The sequence below is a fragment of the Bubalus kerabau genome, chromosome 3 (genome assembly GCF_029407905.1).
Source record: "Bubalus kerabau isolate K-KA32 ecotype Philippines breed swamp buffalo chromosome 3, PCC_UOA_SB_1v2, whole genome shotgun sequence".
In the NCBI taxonomy this organism is placed as follows: Eukaryota; Metazoa; Chordata; class Mammalia; order Artiodactyla; family Bovidae; genus Bubalus; species Bubalus kerabau.
Window position 1 is genome coordinate 54,547,308 of NC_073626.1, and position 16,128 is coordinate 54,563,435.

A 16,128-nucleotide genomic window follows, 5' to 3' on the forward strand; every position below is an offset into this window, starting at 1 on the left:
AGGGGAGATGTAGAGAATTTCATTTGCACTATCAAAATTTACCTTGTAAATAAACTTCATTGCTTCACTATTCTATCTTTATCTATTACATCTTTTATCTATAATAATTTTTTCAAACAGGAGTGGTTATTAACCCTTACTTAGTCCTTGGCTCCTTTTACAGCATGTAATTTGAAAAACAGTGAGTTTGGATATATCAATTTTTAAACACTGAACTACACAATGTTTAAAAACACTAAACCAAAGTTCTGGCTTAAGAGTTCTAAAACCTTACACGCAATATACTTGTTTTTCAAGTCCAAATCTTAAGGCCTGAAAATTACTCTCAATGAACAGTTACGCTGTTTTTGATGTCATAAAAAAATCTTCAACTTTTCCTGCTTCAACTTTTCCTGCTACATGACTCTTAATAGTCCTTGTGAGTTTATGACACCTCTTTCAGACTGAAATAGTTCACTGATTTCAACCTGAAATTTTCCATCTTCTACAGGTGCCTAACTATTTTTAGGAAGTAATCAAGTTGTGTTAGAATACACCAGCTATAAAAACACTAAAAAAAGTAGCAGACCCTTCCATCCCTGGCACAGAACTATCCCATAAAGACCCAACCACTCCTCTTGAGTTTGTGCAAAGTGCTCTACTCTACACTGTACACAGAACTGAGCTCTTTCTTACATATCATCCTAATTCTCACTGGCACCCTCAAGTCTCATCCTAAGTCTGGTACGTGAGGAATCAACAACTCCCAGGAGACTTTGTCCTATATCCAGCAGCTAATAAGCTAAAGCTGTAACTGAGATTCTCTTCCTCCAACGATGATGCATTTCTCCTACTACACTCATCTAGCTTACCAGGGTGACATACAAATATTAGGTCACAATTCTGTTCCCATATTATGTCAGTCTCTAACAGTCTGTAACTAACATGTGGAATAAGTCTAATAGACCTTCTATAAGACTGCTCCTGCTGCTAAGTCGCTTCATTCGTGTCTGACTCTGTGCGACCCCACAGACGGCAGCCCACCAGGCTCCCCCAACCCTGGGATTCTCCAGGCAAGAACACTGGAGTGGCTTGCCATTTCCTTCTCCAATGCATGAAAGTGAAAAGTGAAAGGGAAGTTGCTCAGTCGTGTCCGACTCTTAGCGACCCCATGGAATGCAGCCTACCAGGCTCCTCTGCCCATGGGATTTTCCAGGCAAGAGTACTGGAGTGGGGTGCCATTGCCTTCTCCTAACCTGAACATAAAGGATGCTATTTCTCATCTCTAAGGAATTTAAATGTTAACACAATGAAATAAAAATACTGATGAGTTTAAAACAGAAATATCTGTCCAAAAAAAAAAGGAGATGCAAAATAAAGTCCTCCAAAATTGGTACATCCAATAGTATAAAACCTACACATGTAGGCCATGCAGAATAGGTATGTCAAAAAGCCTAAATAAAAAAGTCAAAATATATACAAGACACTTTAACACTTAAAGTAACTTACTAGAAATTTCTGAAGTCTGACCAACACTTTCTCCTGGATAAAGTTTACTGATAAGTAAGCGCTGAAAACGCAGCAACAAATCCAATGAAGCAGATCTTTCACGACTATGTTGCTCAAAGTCTAGACATGATGATATCCGACGGGCAACATCTTTCAATCGGGCTACTGTCTGAGAAGCAATGTTTCTATGCAAGAGAAAGAGAATTGCAAAATTAAGCAAGTTATGTTTGTCTTTAAAGGGGGGAGGGATGTAAAAAAAAATCACAACATAAATTAAAATCAGAAATAAAGACCATACACCCACGTGACCTGTGGCTGGCTTCCTTCCCAATGTGCGTCAGGTGTATGTGCAATAAGCATACCTCATTCAAAACTAAGCAGAGGCACGCAGAAGACACTCTAAGGTAGAATGATACCCCTTGCCTTACAAATGTGCTCCTAAGGAGTTGCATGGAATAGTCCAAAATAATAGAAAACTCCTCTATAAACCTTTGGAAGGAAAAGTAACTGTTATATAATTTTTTATCCAAAGCTGCATTTCAAATACAAATGTGACACTATTCTTAAAGATAAGATCCACTCGCATTTCTGCATCTGCCTCACAAGTCTACCTTCAGATCTACTCAATTAAGCACCAGAGTGGGCCATGTGAGGGATACCCAGGGCTCAGAAAGTACAAGAAGGAAGACTAAAGTGGGTACAAATAAAAAACGTCACAGTTAAAAGGTGCTCAAAGAACACAGAAACAAGGAAAGGAGAAGAGGGTCTGATACCAACTGCAGGATCCAACCTGAGTAATGAACCATCAGTAGGTAATTGGGGAGAAAAGAGAAAGTATAATTAGAACAGTAGTAAATGTTCCATGAGCAGAATGCAAAGGAACAAGGGCACAGAGGTCAAGACAAAGAAGGGGAGTGGACACAGTGGACACTGTAGGTGACAGAGTGCCAGGCTGCTGGGAATAAATTCTGCAGTGCTCAGCCACCAAGTTTTGAAAGAAATGTGCTATCCTTTTTGTGTCCAAGAAGGTAACTCAAGTGAGTGTGAAGGCAGATTAGAAGGCACGGAGAACACCAGATCAGACCCGACCACTCAGAGACAGTCCCAGCACCAAGCGGACAAGGCCTGCCCTGCGGTCCTGAGAAGAGGAAGAGAAAGTAAGTCAGAGAAAGAGAAGTGCCAAAGCAGAGCCTGGCTGGGAACTTCGGTCAGTGTAGCCCCACCACACCAGCACTATTCCAGCCCAGAGCACCTGGCATGGTCACTGAGCAGAAAAGTCCAGAACCTCTGCACAACACCAGGCCATGGAGAAGCATTCTGCTCCACTTCTTTGATTTCTTACACAATAACCTCCAACAACCATACCTGCCCCCAGGCCTCAGTCCAGGAACTCATTCTGTCCTCACTCTACTCTACCTATAGCCGTGGAGTGAGGACAGAAGCAGAAGACACACAACATACACAGGGTTGCAAACAAAAGGCAACAGGAAACCCTGGCTTGTGTTCAGCACTCCCAGCCACACAAAATGCAAGTGGGTGCTCAGGGCTTTGTTTTCGGTTCACCTCATCTTCCTGCTCCATGACCTGATAACCTGACCTGATAACCTGCCCTGATAACCATATCACTAAAAGAAACAGTCTAGAATCTCGCTTTTATGCCATACATGATGGAGCAAAATATATTAACAGAACACAATACAAATGTTATTTCCCTAATAAAAAATTCAGAACCACAGTCAAAGTGTATAATTCTGACAGAGTTTCATTGACTTAAAAATCTTCATAGCTCTCTATTTCCAAATATAAATGGTTTTCTGTGGCTCTTTGTCAGCGTAGGAGTTACTCTGAAATCTGTTTCATGGCTTACGTTGGGCAAACTACAATTTCTCCAACCTGTTTTCCAAATAATAAAATGCATCAGATGTCTCCAAAATCTCCAAACTGTAAACCTTCAGATTATTTTTCAACAACTGCATCAGCCAAGTCAACACATGAGTCTCATTTAGTCACAAAACCTTAAGGTTGGAAATAAATGTTAATGTCTATCTCTCTAAGAGGAAAGGCAAATTATCTATGCTTATGAAAACAGCAGAGATCACAGGCATTCTGTTAGTGAGAAAGTCATTCATGCATTTTTCTTTTTCTCTTTTCGAAAAAACTTTAAGGTACTATTTACTTCCATGACTCAGTTTTTGTTTTGTGTTTTCCAAATAGGTATATCTTCATTATAAACTTGTTGTGGGGCCAACTCCTGCCTGTATGCCAAAGGAACCGAAAGTAAAGAGGAAGGGTCAGAAGACAATGTGAGAATGGTATAGAGAACATGGTGCAACAGGAAACGTCTGTCAGGGACTTACACATGTAATTTAGAATGTCTACCAGTCACACAAATAAAGGTAAAAAAAACATGTAAAATCAGTGTTAATAATGTATTTATTACCATATACTTAAAATATTATCATTTCAATGTAAAACCAATAAAAAACAGAGAGTTTTATATTAGTTCTTTTTTACATAAAGTCTTCAAAAGCCATTGTGTATTCTGTATATTTTGTACATTTGTATATTTTGTGTATTTTGTACATTTCAATTCAGATAACTAAATTTTCATTGCAAATACCTGATCTGCACTTAAGGCTCATAAAAATGAAGAGATGAAAAGGTAAATTCATAAGGCTTATTCCAAACATCTAAGTTTTCTAATAGTTGAATCAGGTCTAAGTTTTTAATTTGAATTTTAATTAATAAAAAATAAAATCTCAGTACCTTGGCTACATTGTGGACACATATCAAACGTTCATCACATCAATGTGGCAAATGACTGCCAGACTAAATAGCATAGGTGCAGGCAGGTAAGAGGGACAGGTCTCTACATACCAAGGGAAGAGACGGTCTGAACAGGCAGGAGAGCAAGAGAGCTGGCCTCTCATGAGGACGGTAACCTACCACAGGATGGAGAACAGGGAGCCCTCTGGTTGGCAGTGAGACCAGTGGGCCCAGACACAGCCTCCTCAGCAAAGGAAGGCGCAGTTAAGAACACAGAAAAGCACGTCTTGAGTTGCATGCTTTTGCTTTAAAACTTCTGCATAGCAATGACCATTTTCTCACTTGATCCTTAACTAACTCTGCAATGTAAACACTACTGTTATTACTCCCACAGTTACCACACCGGGCAGAGTTTCAGCTGCCAACTTTACACAAGCAGTCACAACTGAAATTTTCCAGGAAAAATTCTCAAGCTCTTTTCATTACCACCAACTACACTGAGTTAATTCACTTTATTTCATATTGTGATTCTGAAGATTAGAATGTACAAACATTGATTTTTAAAAAACCATCATCAGATTATTTTTTAAAATAAGAAAAAGCTTTTTAATTAGCATTTACTAAAATCTATAAAAGGAATTAGCTATAAAACATCCTCTTTTAAAAGCCACAGTGTGCCTAGTAAACTCTGGTGTTTCCTCATGTGGAGGGCAGGCCAAGCCACACAAGCACACCCACCACTGCTCTGGATCTAGGGCTCACTTTCCTTTCTATATAAAAAATAAACCAGGAGCCAGGTTTACCCAGAGTGGAGTTGTGTTACATAAAGGAGAAGAATTTTTCACTGTCTAACAAATGCCTTTCAGAAACCACCCTGCTCTTTCACTTTTTTTGAAGGGCACAGTGACACAGGCTGACATTTTTCAGCAAACAGTGAGTAACTACTTCAGCCCTTATCTATGTTAGTCTCTGTTCATATTCTGATTCTCACTGAATCTTACCTCCTTCTGATTAAGTCCTTCAAATATAATGCTCACTATTATTTTACTTAGTTCAGCTTTTAAAAGTTGTCTTAGAAATAAATATATTAAATCTATGATAGACAGAATGGCCAATGACACAACCAACTATAAAAAAAAATCTTACCATGATGATTTTCATTTGTATCTACCTACTTACTAATAAAGATAAGAATCTCACCCTACACTTATCACACACTCCAATTTTCTCTTGTGTGAAAACCTTTGGAATCTCTACTTCATACACCTCTCATTTCACCTATATTTAAGAGTCTGCTCTAAAGTCTCTTCTCCGAGGTACTTTTTGGAGTATTTCCTCAACAACTGAAGACATTTTTGAGTCCCCAGCACTCAATCTATCTTATTATGAAAATCAATAATTCTATTAAAATACATCTAATACTATTTACCTAAGAAGCTGTTGAATAAGCTGAACCAGAGGCAAGCACTGTTTTCCAGAAGATTCATAGATTCCCGTATTAATAAGATCTTTATCCAACGGAGTCCTACTTCTATGAAATGTCGAGGCATTTGCTTCCTGTTCATCAATTTCTTTTTCCTTCTGTGCTTCTTTTTTGGCTTCAATATCCTGTAATTCATGAAGTACAAACTGGTTACCAGTAATCTTAGAGGCAGGCATGGAGGCACCGTGGGCTGAGCCTGGACCCCACAGCCTAGCTGAGTGCTGACCCACGCACCCGGGGACACTGGCTCACAGCCAACCACTGAAAATCACACTGCTCAGCTGCTCTGTCGGAGACGGCAGTGGCACCCCAGTCCAGTACTCGTGCCTGGAAAACCCCATGGATGGAGGAGCTTGGTAAGCTGCAGTCCATGGGATCGCCAAGAGTTGGACACGACCGAGCTACTTCACTTTCACTTTTCACATTCATGCATCGGAGAAGGCAATGGCACCCCACTCCAGTGTTCTTGCCTGGAGAATTCCAGGGACGGGGGAGCCTGGTGGGCTGCCGTCTATGGGGTCGCACAGAGTCGGACACGACTGAAGCGACTTAACAGCAGCAGCAGCAGCAGCTGCTCTGTTTGTAAACAGACAATTTGTCCTACAAACCCAACGTCCAGGCTGCCAGTGCAAATGCTCTCCAGCGTCTGTGAAGCTCTTAGAATCTTTATTCCTGCTACTGGCCCTCACAACACCCAATGTGATCACCTAGGCAGAATCTATCTGCTTTGTAAACATGAAGCAATAAACCACTGAATGAGAGGATATATCCACAAGTTCTGTATCTGACATGGGACCTAAAAAATAGAGAAAGAATTCTTACAACTCAAAAATTAAAAGATAAATTACCCAGTTGTAAAGTAAGCAAAAAATGAATGGAAATATCTTCAAAGAAGATATATAAATAGCTAATGAGCACATGAAAAGATATTCTACATCATTAGTCATCAGGGAATTTCACATCTGTCAGGACAGTAGAACAAAAAAGATGAATAGTATTAACAGCAAGCACTAGCAAGGATATGGAGAAACTGGAACTGACATACAATGTTACTGGGCATGTAAAATGGTACCGTCACTTAAGAAAACACTCTGGCTATACCTCGAAACATTACACACAGAGTTACCATAAAACTCAGCAACTCTACTCCAAGGCATATGCCCATAAGGAATAAACACATATGTCCACAAAAAAACCTACACACAAATATTCATAACAGCATTATTCATAATAACTTAAGAGAGGGAACAATCTAAATGTCCATCAGCTGATAAACAGGTAAACAAAATGTGCTATATCCATACAAGAGAATACTGTCTAGCAATTTAAAAAAATTAAGTACAATATGAAGGTCACAACCTCACTGAACTCTGACAACACTGTTAACTGGAAAGAGCCAAATACAAAAAGCCACACACTGTGCAAATTCACTTATATGAAGTGTCCAAAACAGAGAAATCTTTACAAACATAAAGTGGATTAGTGGTAGTCAGTGGCTGCAAGGAGTGGGGAATGGGCAGAAATGATTAAGGAGCACAAACTTTCTTTCTGGAGTGAGATAAGTCAGGAAATTAGACATTAGTGACAATGGCTGAAAAATTCTTCAAATATACAAAAAAAAAAATCACTTTAAAAAACTGAATTTTATACTAGGTGAAGTAGAACTCAATAAGTTATTATTTTAAACAAGCTCTGAAGGAGGTATCTTTTGTCAGTCAAATGCAACCAATGTTCCTGAGGATGTACTATATACCAAGCATTCCTCTAGCAGTCAAATTTACTGCAAAAAAAGCATACAACTTCTTTCCTTGTGGTCTTTATTTTCTAACAGTGAACACCAGAATAAGTCTAAACACAACAGTCCACTCCATCCTGAGAAGTGGCTGGACTAGAACTGTGCCACCCACAATTAAGGTAAGAAGGCGACATGGGCTGGAAAGCTTAAAACTGTGTGTGCTTTTGACCAAATTTTATTACTAAAACTTTTTCCTAATCAGTTCAGTTCAGTTGCTCAGTGATGACCAACTCTTTGCGACACCATGGACTGCAGCACACCAGGCCTGCCCGTGTATCACCAACTCCGGAGCTTGTTCAAAATAGTATCCATTGAGTCCGTGATGTCATCCAACCATCTCATCCTCTATCAGCCCATTCTCCTCCTGCCTTCAAACTTTCTAAGTATCAGGGTCTTTTCTAATGATTCAGTTCTTTGCATCAAGTGGCCAAATTGTTGGGAGCTTCGGCTTCAGCGTCAGTACTTCCAATGAATATTCAGGACTGATTTCCTTTAGGATTGACTGGTTTGATCTCCTTGCAGTGCAAGGGACTCTCAAAGAGTTATCTGCAACACCACAGTTAAAAAGCATCAATTCATCGGCACTCAGCCTTCATTATGGTCCAAATCTCACATCCATACGTGACTACTGGAAAAACCATAGCTTTGACTAGACAGACCTTTGTCAGCAAAGGGCTGTCTCTGCTTTTTAATATGCTGTCTAGGTTTGTCATAGCTTTTCTTCCAAAGAGAAAGTGTCTTTCAATTTCAAGGCTGCAGTCACCATTTGCAGTGATTTTGGAGTCCAAGAAAGTAAAGGCTGTCACTGTTTCCATTGTTTCCCATCTATTTGCCATAAACTGATGGGACTGGATGCCATGATCTTGAATTTCTGAATGTTGAGTTTTAAGCCAGCTTTTCCACTCTCCTCTTTCACTTTCATCAAGAGGCTCTTTAGTTCCTCTTCGCTTTCTTCCATAAGGGTGATGTCATCTGCATCTTTGAGGTTATTGATATTTCTCCCAGCAATCTTGATTTCAGCTTGTGCTTCATCCAGCCCAGCATTTTGCATGATGTACTCTGCATATAAGTTAAATAAGCAAGGTAACAATATGCAGCCTTGACGTACTCCTTTCCCAACTTGGAACCAGTCTATTGTTCCATGTCAGATCTCACTGTTGCTTCTTTTCTTTTTATTTTTTAATTGAAGGATAATTGCTTTAGAGAATTTTGCTGTTTTCTGTTAACCGTTGCTTCTTGACCTGCATACAGATTCCTCAGGATGCAGGTAAGGTGGTCTGATATTCCCATCTCTTTAAGAATTTTCCACAGTTTGTTGTGATGCACATAGACAAAGACTTGAGGCAGTGAATGAAGCACAAGTAGATGTTTTTCTGGAACGTCTTGCTTTTTCTATGATCCAACGAATGTTGGCAACTTCCTCTCTGGTTCCTCTGCCTTTTCTAAATCCAGATTGAACATCTGAAAGTTCTCGGTTCATGTACTGTTGAAGACTACCTTGGAGAATTTTGAGCATTACTTTACTAGCATGTGAGATGAGTGCAATTGTGTGGGAGTCTGAACATTCTTTAGCATTGCCTTTCTTTGGGAATGAAATGAAAAGTGACCTTTTCCAGTCCTGTGGCCACTGCCGAGTTTTCCAAATTTGCTGGCATATTGAGTGCAATACTTCAACAGATCATCATTTAGGATTTGAAATAGCTCAGCTGGAATTCCATCACCTCCACTAGCTTTGTCCTAGTGATGCTTCCTAAGGCCCACTTCACTTCACATTCCAGGATGTATGGCTCTAGGTGAGTGAACACACCATCATGATTATCTGGGTCATTAAGATCTTTTTTGGATAGTTTGTCTATGTATTCTTGCCACCTCTTCTTAATGTCTTCTGCTTCTGTTAGGTCCATACCGTTTCTGTCCTTTATTGTGCCCATCTTTGCATGAACTGTTCCCTTGGTATCTCTAATTTTCTTGAAGAGATATCTAGTCTTTCCCATTCTATTGCTTTCTTCTATTTTTTTGCACTGATCACTTAGGCTTTCTTATCTCTCCTTGCTATTCTTTGGAACTCTGCATTCAGATAGGTATATCTTTCCTTTTCTCCTTTGCCTTTTGCTTCTCTTCTTTTCTCAGCTATTTGTAAGGCCTCCACAGACAACCACTTTGCCTTTTTTCATTTCTTTTTCTTGGAGATGGCTTTGTTCACCACCTCCTGTACAATGTTATAAACGTCCGTCCATAGTTCTTCAAGGACTCTATCAGAACTAATCCTTTGAGTCTATTTGTCACTTCCCCTGTTTAATTGTAAGGGATTTGATTTAGGTCATATCTGAATGGTATAGTGGTTTTCCCTACTTTTTCCAATCTAAGTCTGAATTTTGCAATAAGGAGTTCATGATCTGAGCCACTCAGCTCCCAGTTTTGTTGTTGCTGACTGCATAGAGCTTCTCCATCTTCGGCTGCAAAGAATAGAATCAATCTGATTTCGGTGTTGACCATCTGGTGATGTCCATTTGTAGAGTCATCAGTTGTGCTGTTGGAAGAGGGAGTTTGCTATGACCCCTATGTTCTCCTGGCAAAACTCTGTTAGCCGTTGCCCTGCTTCATTCTGTACTCCGAGGCCAAACATACCTGTTACTCCAGGTATCTCTTGAGGTTCTACCTTTGCATTCCAATCCTCTATGATGAAAAGGACATCTTTTTTTGGTGTTAGTTCTAGAAGGTCTGTTGTTTTCCTCTATTTCTTTGCATTGATTGCTGAGGAAGGCTTTCTTATCTCTTCTTGCTATTCTTTGGAACTACTCATTCAGATGCTTATATCTTTCCTTTTCTCCTTTGCTTCTCACTTCTCTTCTTTTCACAGCTATTTTTAAGGCCTCCCCAGACAGCCATTTTGCTTTTTTGCATTTCTTTTCCATGGAGATGGTCTTGATCCCTGTTTCCTGTACAATGTCACGAACCTCTGTCCACAGTTCATCAGGCACTCTATCAGATCTAGTCCCTTAAATCTATTTCTCACTTCCACTGTATAATCATAAGGGATTTGATTTAGGTCATACCTGAATGGTCTAGTGGTTTTCCCTACTTTCTTCAATTTAAGTCTGAATTTGGCAATAAGGAGTTCATGATCTGAGCCACAGTCAGCTCCCAGTCTTCTTTTTGCTGACTGTATAGAGCTTCTCCATCTTTGGCTGCAAAGAATATAATCAAATCTGATTTCAGTGTTGACCATCTGGTGATGTCCATGTGTAGAGTCTTCTCTTGTGTTGTTGGAACAGGGTGTTTGCTATGACCAGTGCGTTCTCTTGGCAAAATTCTATTAGTCTTAAACCTGCTTCATTCCATATTCCAAGGCCAAATTTGCCTGTTACTCCAGGTGTTTCTTGACTTCCTACTTTTGCATTCCAGTCCCCTATAATGAAAAGGGCATCTTTTTGGGGTGTTAGTTCTAAAAGGTCTTGTAGATCTTCATAGAACCGTTCAACTTCAGCTTCTTCAGCGTTACTGGTTGGGGCATAGACTTGGACTACTGTGATATTGAATGGTTTGCCTTGGAAACAAACAGAGATCATTCTGTACTCCTTGGAAGAAAAGTTATGACCAACCTAGATAGCATATTGAAAAGCAGAGACATTACTTTGCCAACAAAGGTCCATCTAGTCAAGGCTATGGTTTTTCCAGTGGTCATGTATGGATGTGAGAGTTGGACTGTGAAAAAAGCTGAGAGCCGAAAAATTGATGCTTTTGAACTGTGGTGTTGGAGAAGACTCTTGAGAGTCCCTTGGACTGCAAAGAGATCCAACCAGTCCATTCTGAAGGAGATCAGCCCTGGGTGTTCTTTGCAAGGACTGATGCTAAAGCTGAAACTCCAGTACTTTGGCCACCTCATGCGAAGAGTTGATTCATTGGAAAAGACTCTGATGCTGGGAGGGATTGGGGGCAGGAGGAGAAGGGGATGACAGAGGATGAGATGGCTGGATGGTATCATGGACTCAATGGACTTGAGTCTGAGTGAACTCCGGGAGATGGTGATGGACAGCGAGGCCTGGCGTGCTGCGATTCATGTGGTCGCAAAGTGTCAGACAGGACTGAGCAACTGAACTGAACTGAACTAGAAGGTCTTGTAGGTCATCATAGAATCGTTCAACTTCATCTTCTTCAGCATTACTAGTCAGCTCATAGGCTTGGATTACTGTGATGTTGAATGGTTTGCCTTGGAAATGAACAGAGATCAGTCCGTCGTTTTCAAGACTGCACCCAAGTACTGCATTTTGGACTCTTGTTGACTACAAGGGCTACTCCATTTCTTCTAAGAGATTCTTGCCCACAAGAGTAAATATAATGGTCATCTGAGTTAAATTCACCCATGCCAGTCCATTTTACTTCGCTGATTCCTAAAATGTCAATGTTCACTCTTGCCATCTCCTGTTTGACCTCTTTCAGTCTAACTTGATTCGTGGACCTAACATTCCAGGTTCCTATGCAATATTGTTCTTTACAGCATCGAACTTTACTTCCATCACCAGTCACAGCCACCCCTGGGCGTTGTCTTCTCTTTGGCTCCATCTCTTCATTCTTTGTGGAGTTATTTCTCTACTCTTCTCCAGTAGCAGACTGAACACGTACTGACCTGGGAAGTTCATCTTTCACTGTCATATTTTGTTACCTTTTCATACTGTTCATGGGTTCTCAAGGCAAGAATACTGAAGTAGTTTCCTATTCCCTTCTCCAGTGGACCATGGTTTGTGGACCCATCCAGTGGACCCAATCCATCTTGGGTGGCCCTAGACAGCATGGCTCGGCATGGCTCTTAGTTTCATTAGGTTAGACAAGTTTGTGACCCATGTGATCAGTTTGGTTGAAAGTTAAAGTGAAGTCGCTCAATCGTGTCCAACTCTTTGCAACCCCGTGGACTGCAGCCTACCACGCTTCTCCATCCATGGGATTTTCCAGGCAAGAGTACTGGAGTGGGGTGCCATTGCCTTCTCCAGAGGATCTTCCTGACCCAGGGACTGAACCCAGGTCTCTGGCATTGTAGGCAGATGCTCTACTGTCTAAGCCACCAGAGATCAGTTTGGTTAGATTTCTGCAATTGTGGTTTTCATTCTGTCTGCCCTCTGATGGATAAGGATAAGAGGCTTTTGGAAGCTTCCTGATGGGAGGGGCTGGCTGTCTGATGGGTGGGGCCATGCTCAGTAAATCTTTAATCCATTTTTCTGTTGATGGGTGGGGCTGTCTTCCTTCCCTGTAGTTTGGTCTGAGGCCAAAATATGGTATGGGTAATGGCAGCCTTCTTCAAAAGATATTATGTTAGTATGCTGCAGCGCCCAGGACTGTCACATTCAGTGTGCCTTACCCCATGCCAGGACTGTTACAGGCAAAGTCTGGCTCAGTCTCTGGTGGGGGCACTGCTTCTTTCTCCTGGGTCCTGGTGCACAAGGTTTTGCTTGTGCCCTCTCCAAGAGCCTGTTTCCCCAGTCCTATGAAGTTCTGTAATCAAATCCCCTGGCCTCCAAAGTCAAATTCCTTCGGGTTCTCAGTCCCTTTGCCGGAATCCCAGGTTGGGAAATCTGTTGTGGGCCCTTGAACTTTTGTAACAGTGCAAGAACGTCTTTGGTGTAATTGTTCTCCAGTTTGTGGGTCGACTGCTCGGTGGCTCTATGGTGAGGCTAATGGTGACCTCCTCAAGAGGACTTATGCTACACACCGTGCCTCCTAGGTCTGCTGCAGCCAGAGCCCCTGTCCCCACGGCAGGCTACTGTTGACCCATGCCTCCACAGGAGACACTCCAACAATCAAAGGCAGGTCTGGCTGTCTCTGTGGGGTCCCTGGGTCCTGGTGTGCACAAAGTTTTGTTTGAGCCCTCTGAGTATGTCTGGCCGGTATGGGGTTTGATTCTAAACGCAACTCTGCCTTTCCTACCGTCTTATTGGGCCTTCTCCTTTGCTGTTGGATGTGGGGTATCTTTTTTTGGTGGGATCCAACAGTCTCCTGTTAATGTTTGTTCAGCAGTGAGTTGCAACTTTGGAGTTCTTGCAGAAGATGAACACACATCCTTCTACTCTGCCATCTTTACCATCTTTTTCCTAATTATCATTCTTAAAGCCAATAACTTATAATCTTTAAGAATATAATTAAAAATTACTTATAGTAATGTTGTTGTTCAGTTGCTAAGTCATGTCCGACTCTTTCCAACCCATGGACTGCAGCATACCAGGCTTCTTTGTCCATCACTATTTCCCAGAGTTTGTTCAAGTTCATGTCCGTTGAGTTGGTGATGCCATCAACCATCTATTCCTCTGCCGCTCCCTTCTCCTTTTGCCTTCAATCTTTTCCAGCAAGGGAATGTTTTCCAATGAGTTGCCTCTTCACATCTGGTGGCCGAATTACTGGAGCTTCAATTTCAGCATCAGGGCTTCCAATTAATATTTCAAGGTTGATTTACTTTAGGACTGACTAGCTTAATCTCCCTGCAGTCCAAGGGACTCTCCAGATTCTTCTCCAACACCACAATTCAAAAGCATCACTTTGGTGTGAAGCCTTCTTTATGATACAACTCTCATATCTGTACATAACTACCAGAAAAAAACATAGCTTTGACTAGACAAACCTTTGCCAGCAAAGGGATGTTTCTGCTTTTTAATATGCCATCTAGGTTTGTCACAGCTTTCCTTCCAAAGAGCAAGTATCTTTTCTTTCATGGTTGTAGTCATTGTTTGCAGTGACTTTGGAATCCAAGAAAAAAGCAGTCTGTCACTGCTTCCACTCCTTCCCCATCTATTTGCCATGATGTGATGGGACTGGCTTCTTTTTTTGAAAGCTGAGTTTCAAGCCAGCTTTTTCACTCTGATCTTTTACCCTCATCAAGAGGCTCTTTAGTTCCTCTTCACTTTCTGCCATTAAAGTGGTATTATCTGCATATCTGAAGTTGTTGATATTTCTCCTGGCAATCTTGATTCCAGCTTGCACTTCATCCAGCCCGGCATTTCGCATGACGTACTCTGCATATAGGTTAAATAAGCAGGGTGACAATATACAGCCTTGATGTTACTCCTTTCCGAATTTGGAACCAGTCCGTTGTTCCTAACTGTTGCTTCTTGATAAAGGTTCTTGATAACCTTCTGCATAAAGGTTTCTGAGGAGACAGGTAAGGTGGTCCGGTATTCCCATCTCTAAGAATTTTCCAGTTTGTTGTGATCCATACAAAGGCTTTCTCATAGTCAATGAAACAGAAGCAGATTTGGGGTGGGGGGGACTTCCTTGCTTTTTCTGTGATCCGATCAACGTTAGCAATTTGCTGTCTGCTTCCTCTGCCTTTTCTAAACCCAGCTAGTACATCTGGAAGTTCTCAGTTCACATACTGTTGAAGCCTCACTTGAAGAATTTTGAGCATAACTGTACTAACATGTGAAATGAGCACAACCATACGGTAGTCTGAACATTCTTTGGCACTACCCTTCTTTGGAAGTAGAATTAATATTTATAGTAGTAAAAATATCTAAAACCTAAATGGTCAACAATAAGAAACTGTTTTTAAAAAAAGAAACGTTAGTCCTTTTCCTTACGACAGACTTCCCCAAAGCCAACAGAACAAATGGACATAGCAGAAGGGTGTTCAATATAGATGACATGGCAACCTGATGAGTGAAAAAGATACTAGCCACTAAGACCAATTCTAATATTATAATTACTACTGTTAGTAAATATTTGCATTTTTGAAAGCCTGGACGACTACACACAAAAAAAATTAACAATGATTAATCCCACATGATGAGGTTTTTAATTTATGCCTTTCTGTAGCTTCAAAGTATTTTTGTCTTAAAACAAATGGCCTTTTGGCTATTTTTTTATGAACCTTAATTATTATCTAGGGATCAGCAGCTGTATACTCTATAGCCTCTCTTTCCCTTCCAAGGTTCCACTCTCCAGCAGGAAGCACAAAATAAACATATGCTTACTAAATTAACGGGCTCTGAAAACACTGCTTGAGTCTAGTCCACATATCACAGCTCCCATCAGGTGAGCTGTTACACTGAGCCACAGGAGACTCAGCAAGAGAAGGAAGCAGCCTAGAATCAACAAACTGCCACTCACTAGTCATGACACCTTAGCACCACTATTAACTTCTGTAATACTTCTGTGTCCATGCCTTTAAGATGAAATTTTAAGACAACTTTTTCCACTAGTGAAAAAAAATCACATTTTCTGGTAATACAAGAAAAATTTAAACAGAAAAATTTTCTCTGTCCTATGGCCTTTCTCTCCTCGCTGTGCATGTTGTATTCACATTAGTAAAAGTGAAGTCACTCAGCCGTGTGCAAATCTTTGCAACCCCATGGACTGTAGCTTTCCAGACTACTATGTCCATGGGATTTTCCAGGTAAGTGTACTGGAGTGGGTTGCCATTTTCTTCTCCAGGGGATTTTCCCAGCCCAGGGATCGAACCTGGGTCTCCCGCATTGCAGGCAGACACTTTACTGTCTGAGCCACCAGGGAAGCCCCTGTGTATTTACATTATGCATGAACTAAACCTCCTCATCAGCAGATATACCTGCTCAACCAAAGAGAAACATTCTACCAGGATCAACACGTAATAGCT

At 41.0% G+C, this 16,128-nt stretch overlaps 1 protein-coding gene across 6 annotated transcripts in view; it reads right to left on the minus strand.

Annotated features, from left to right (window-relative positions):
• The window catches only part of HERC2 (HECT and RLD domain containing E3 ubiquitin protein ligase 2), a 238,564-nt gene that overhangs the window by 147,797 nt on the left and 74,639 nt on the right, over window positions 1–16,128 (minus strand). For all 6 annotated transcript variants that reach the window (XM_055571827.1, XM_055571826.1, XM_055571828.1 and 3 more), the window contains 2 exons: window positions 5,684–5,862; window positions 1,489–1,673 (listed from right to left, as the gene is read on the minus strand). In XM_055571827.1, coding sequence (XP_055427802.1) covers window positions 1,489–1,673; window positions 5,684–5,862 — 364 coding nt within the window. The remainder of the gene's footprint in view (window positions 1–1,488; window positions 1,674–5,683; window positions 5,863–16,128) is intronic.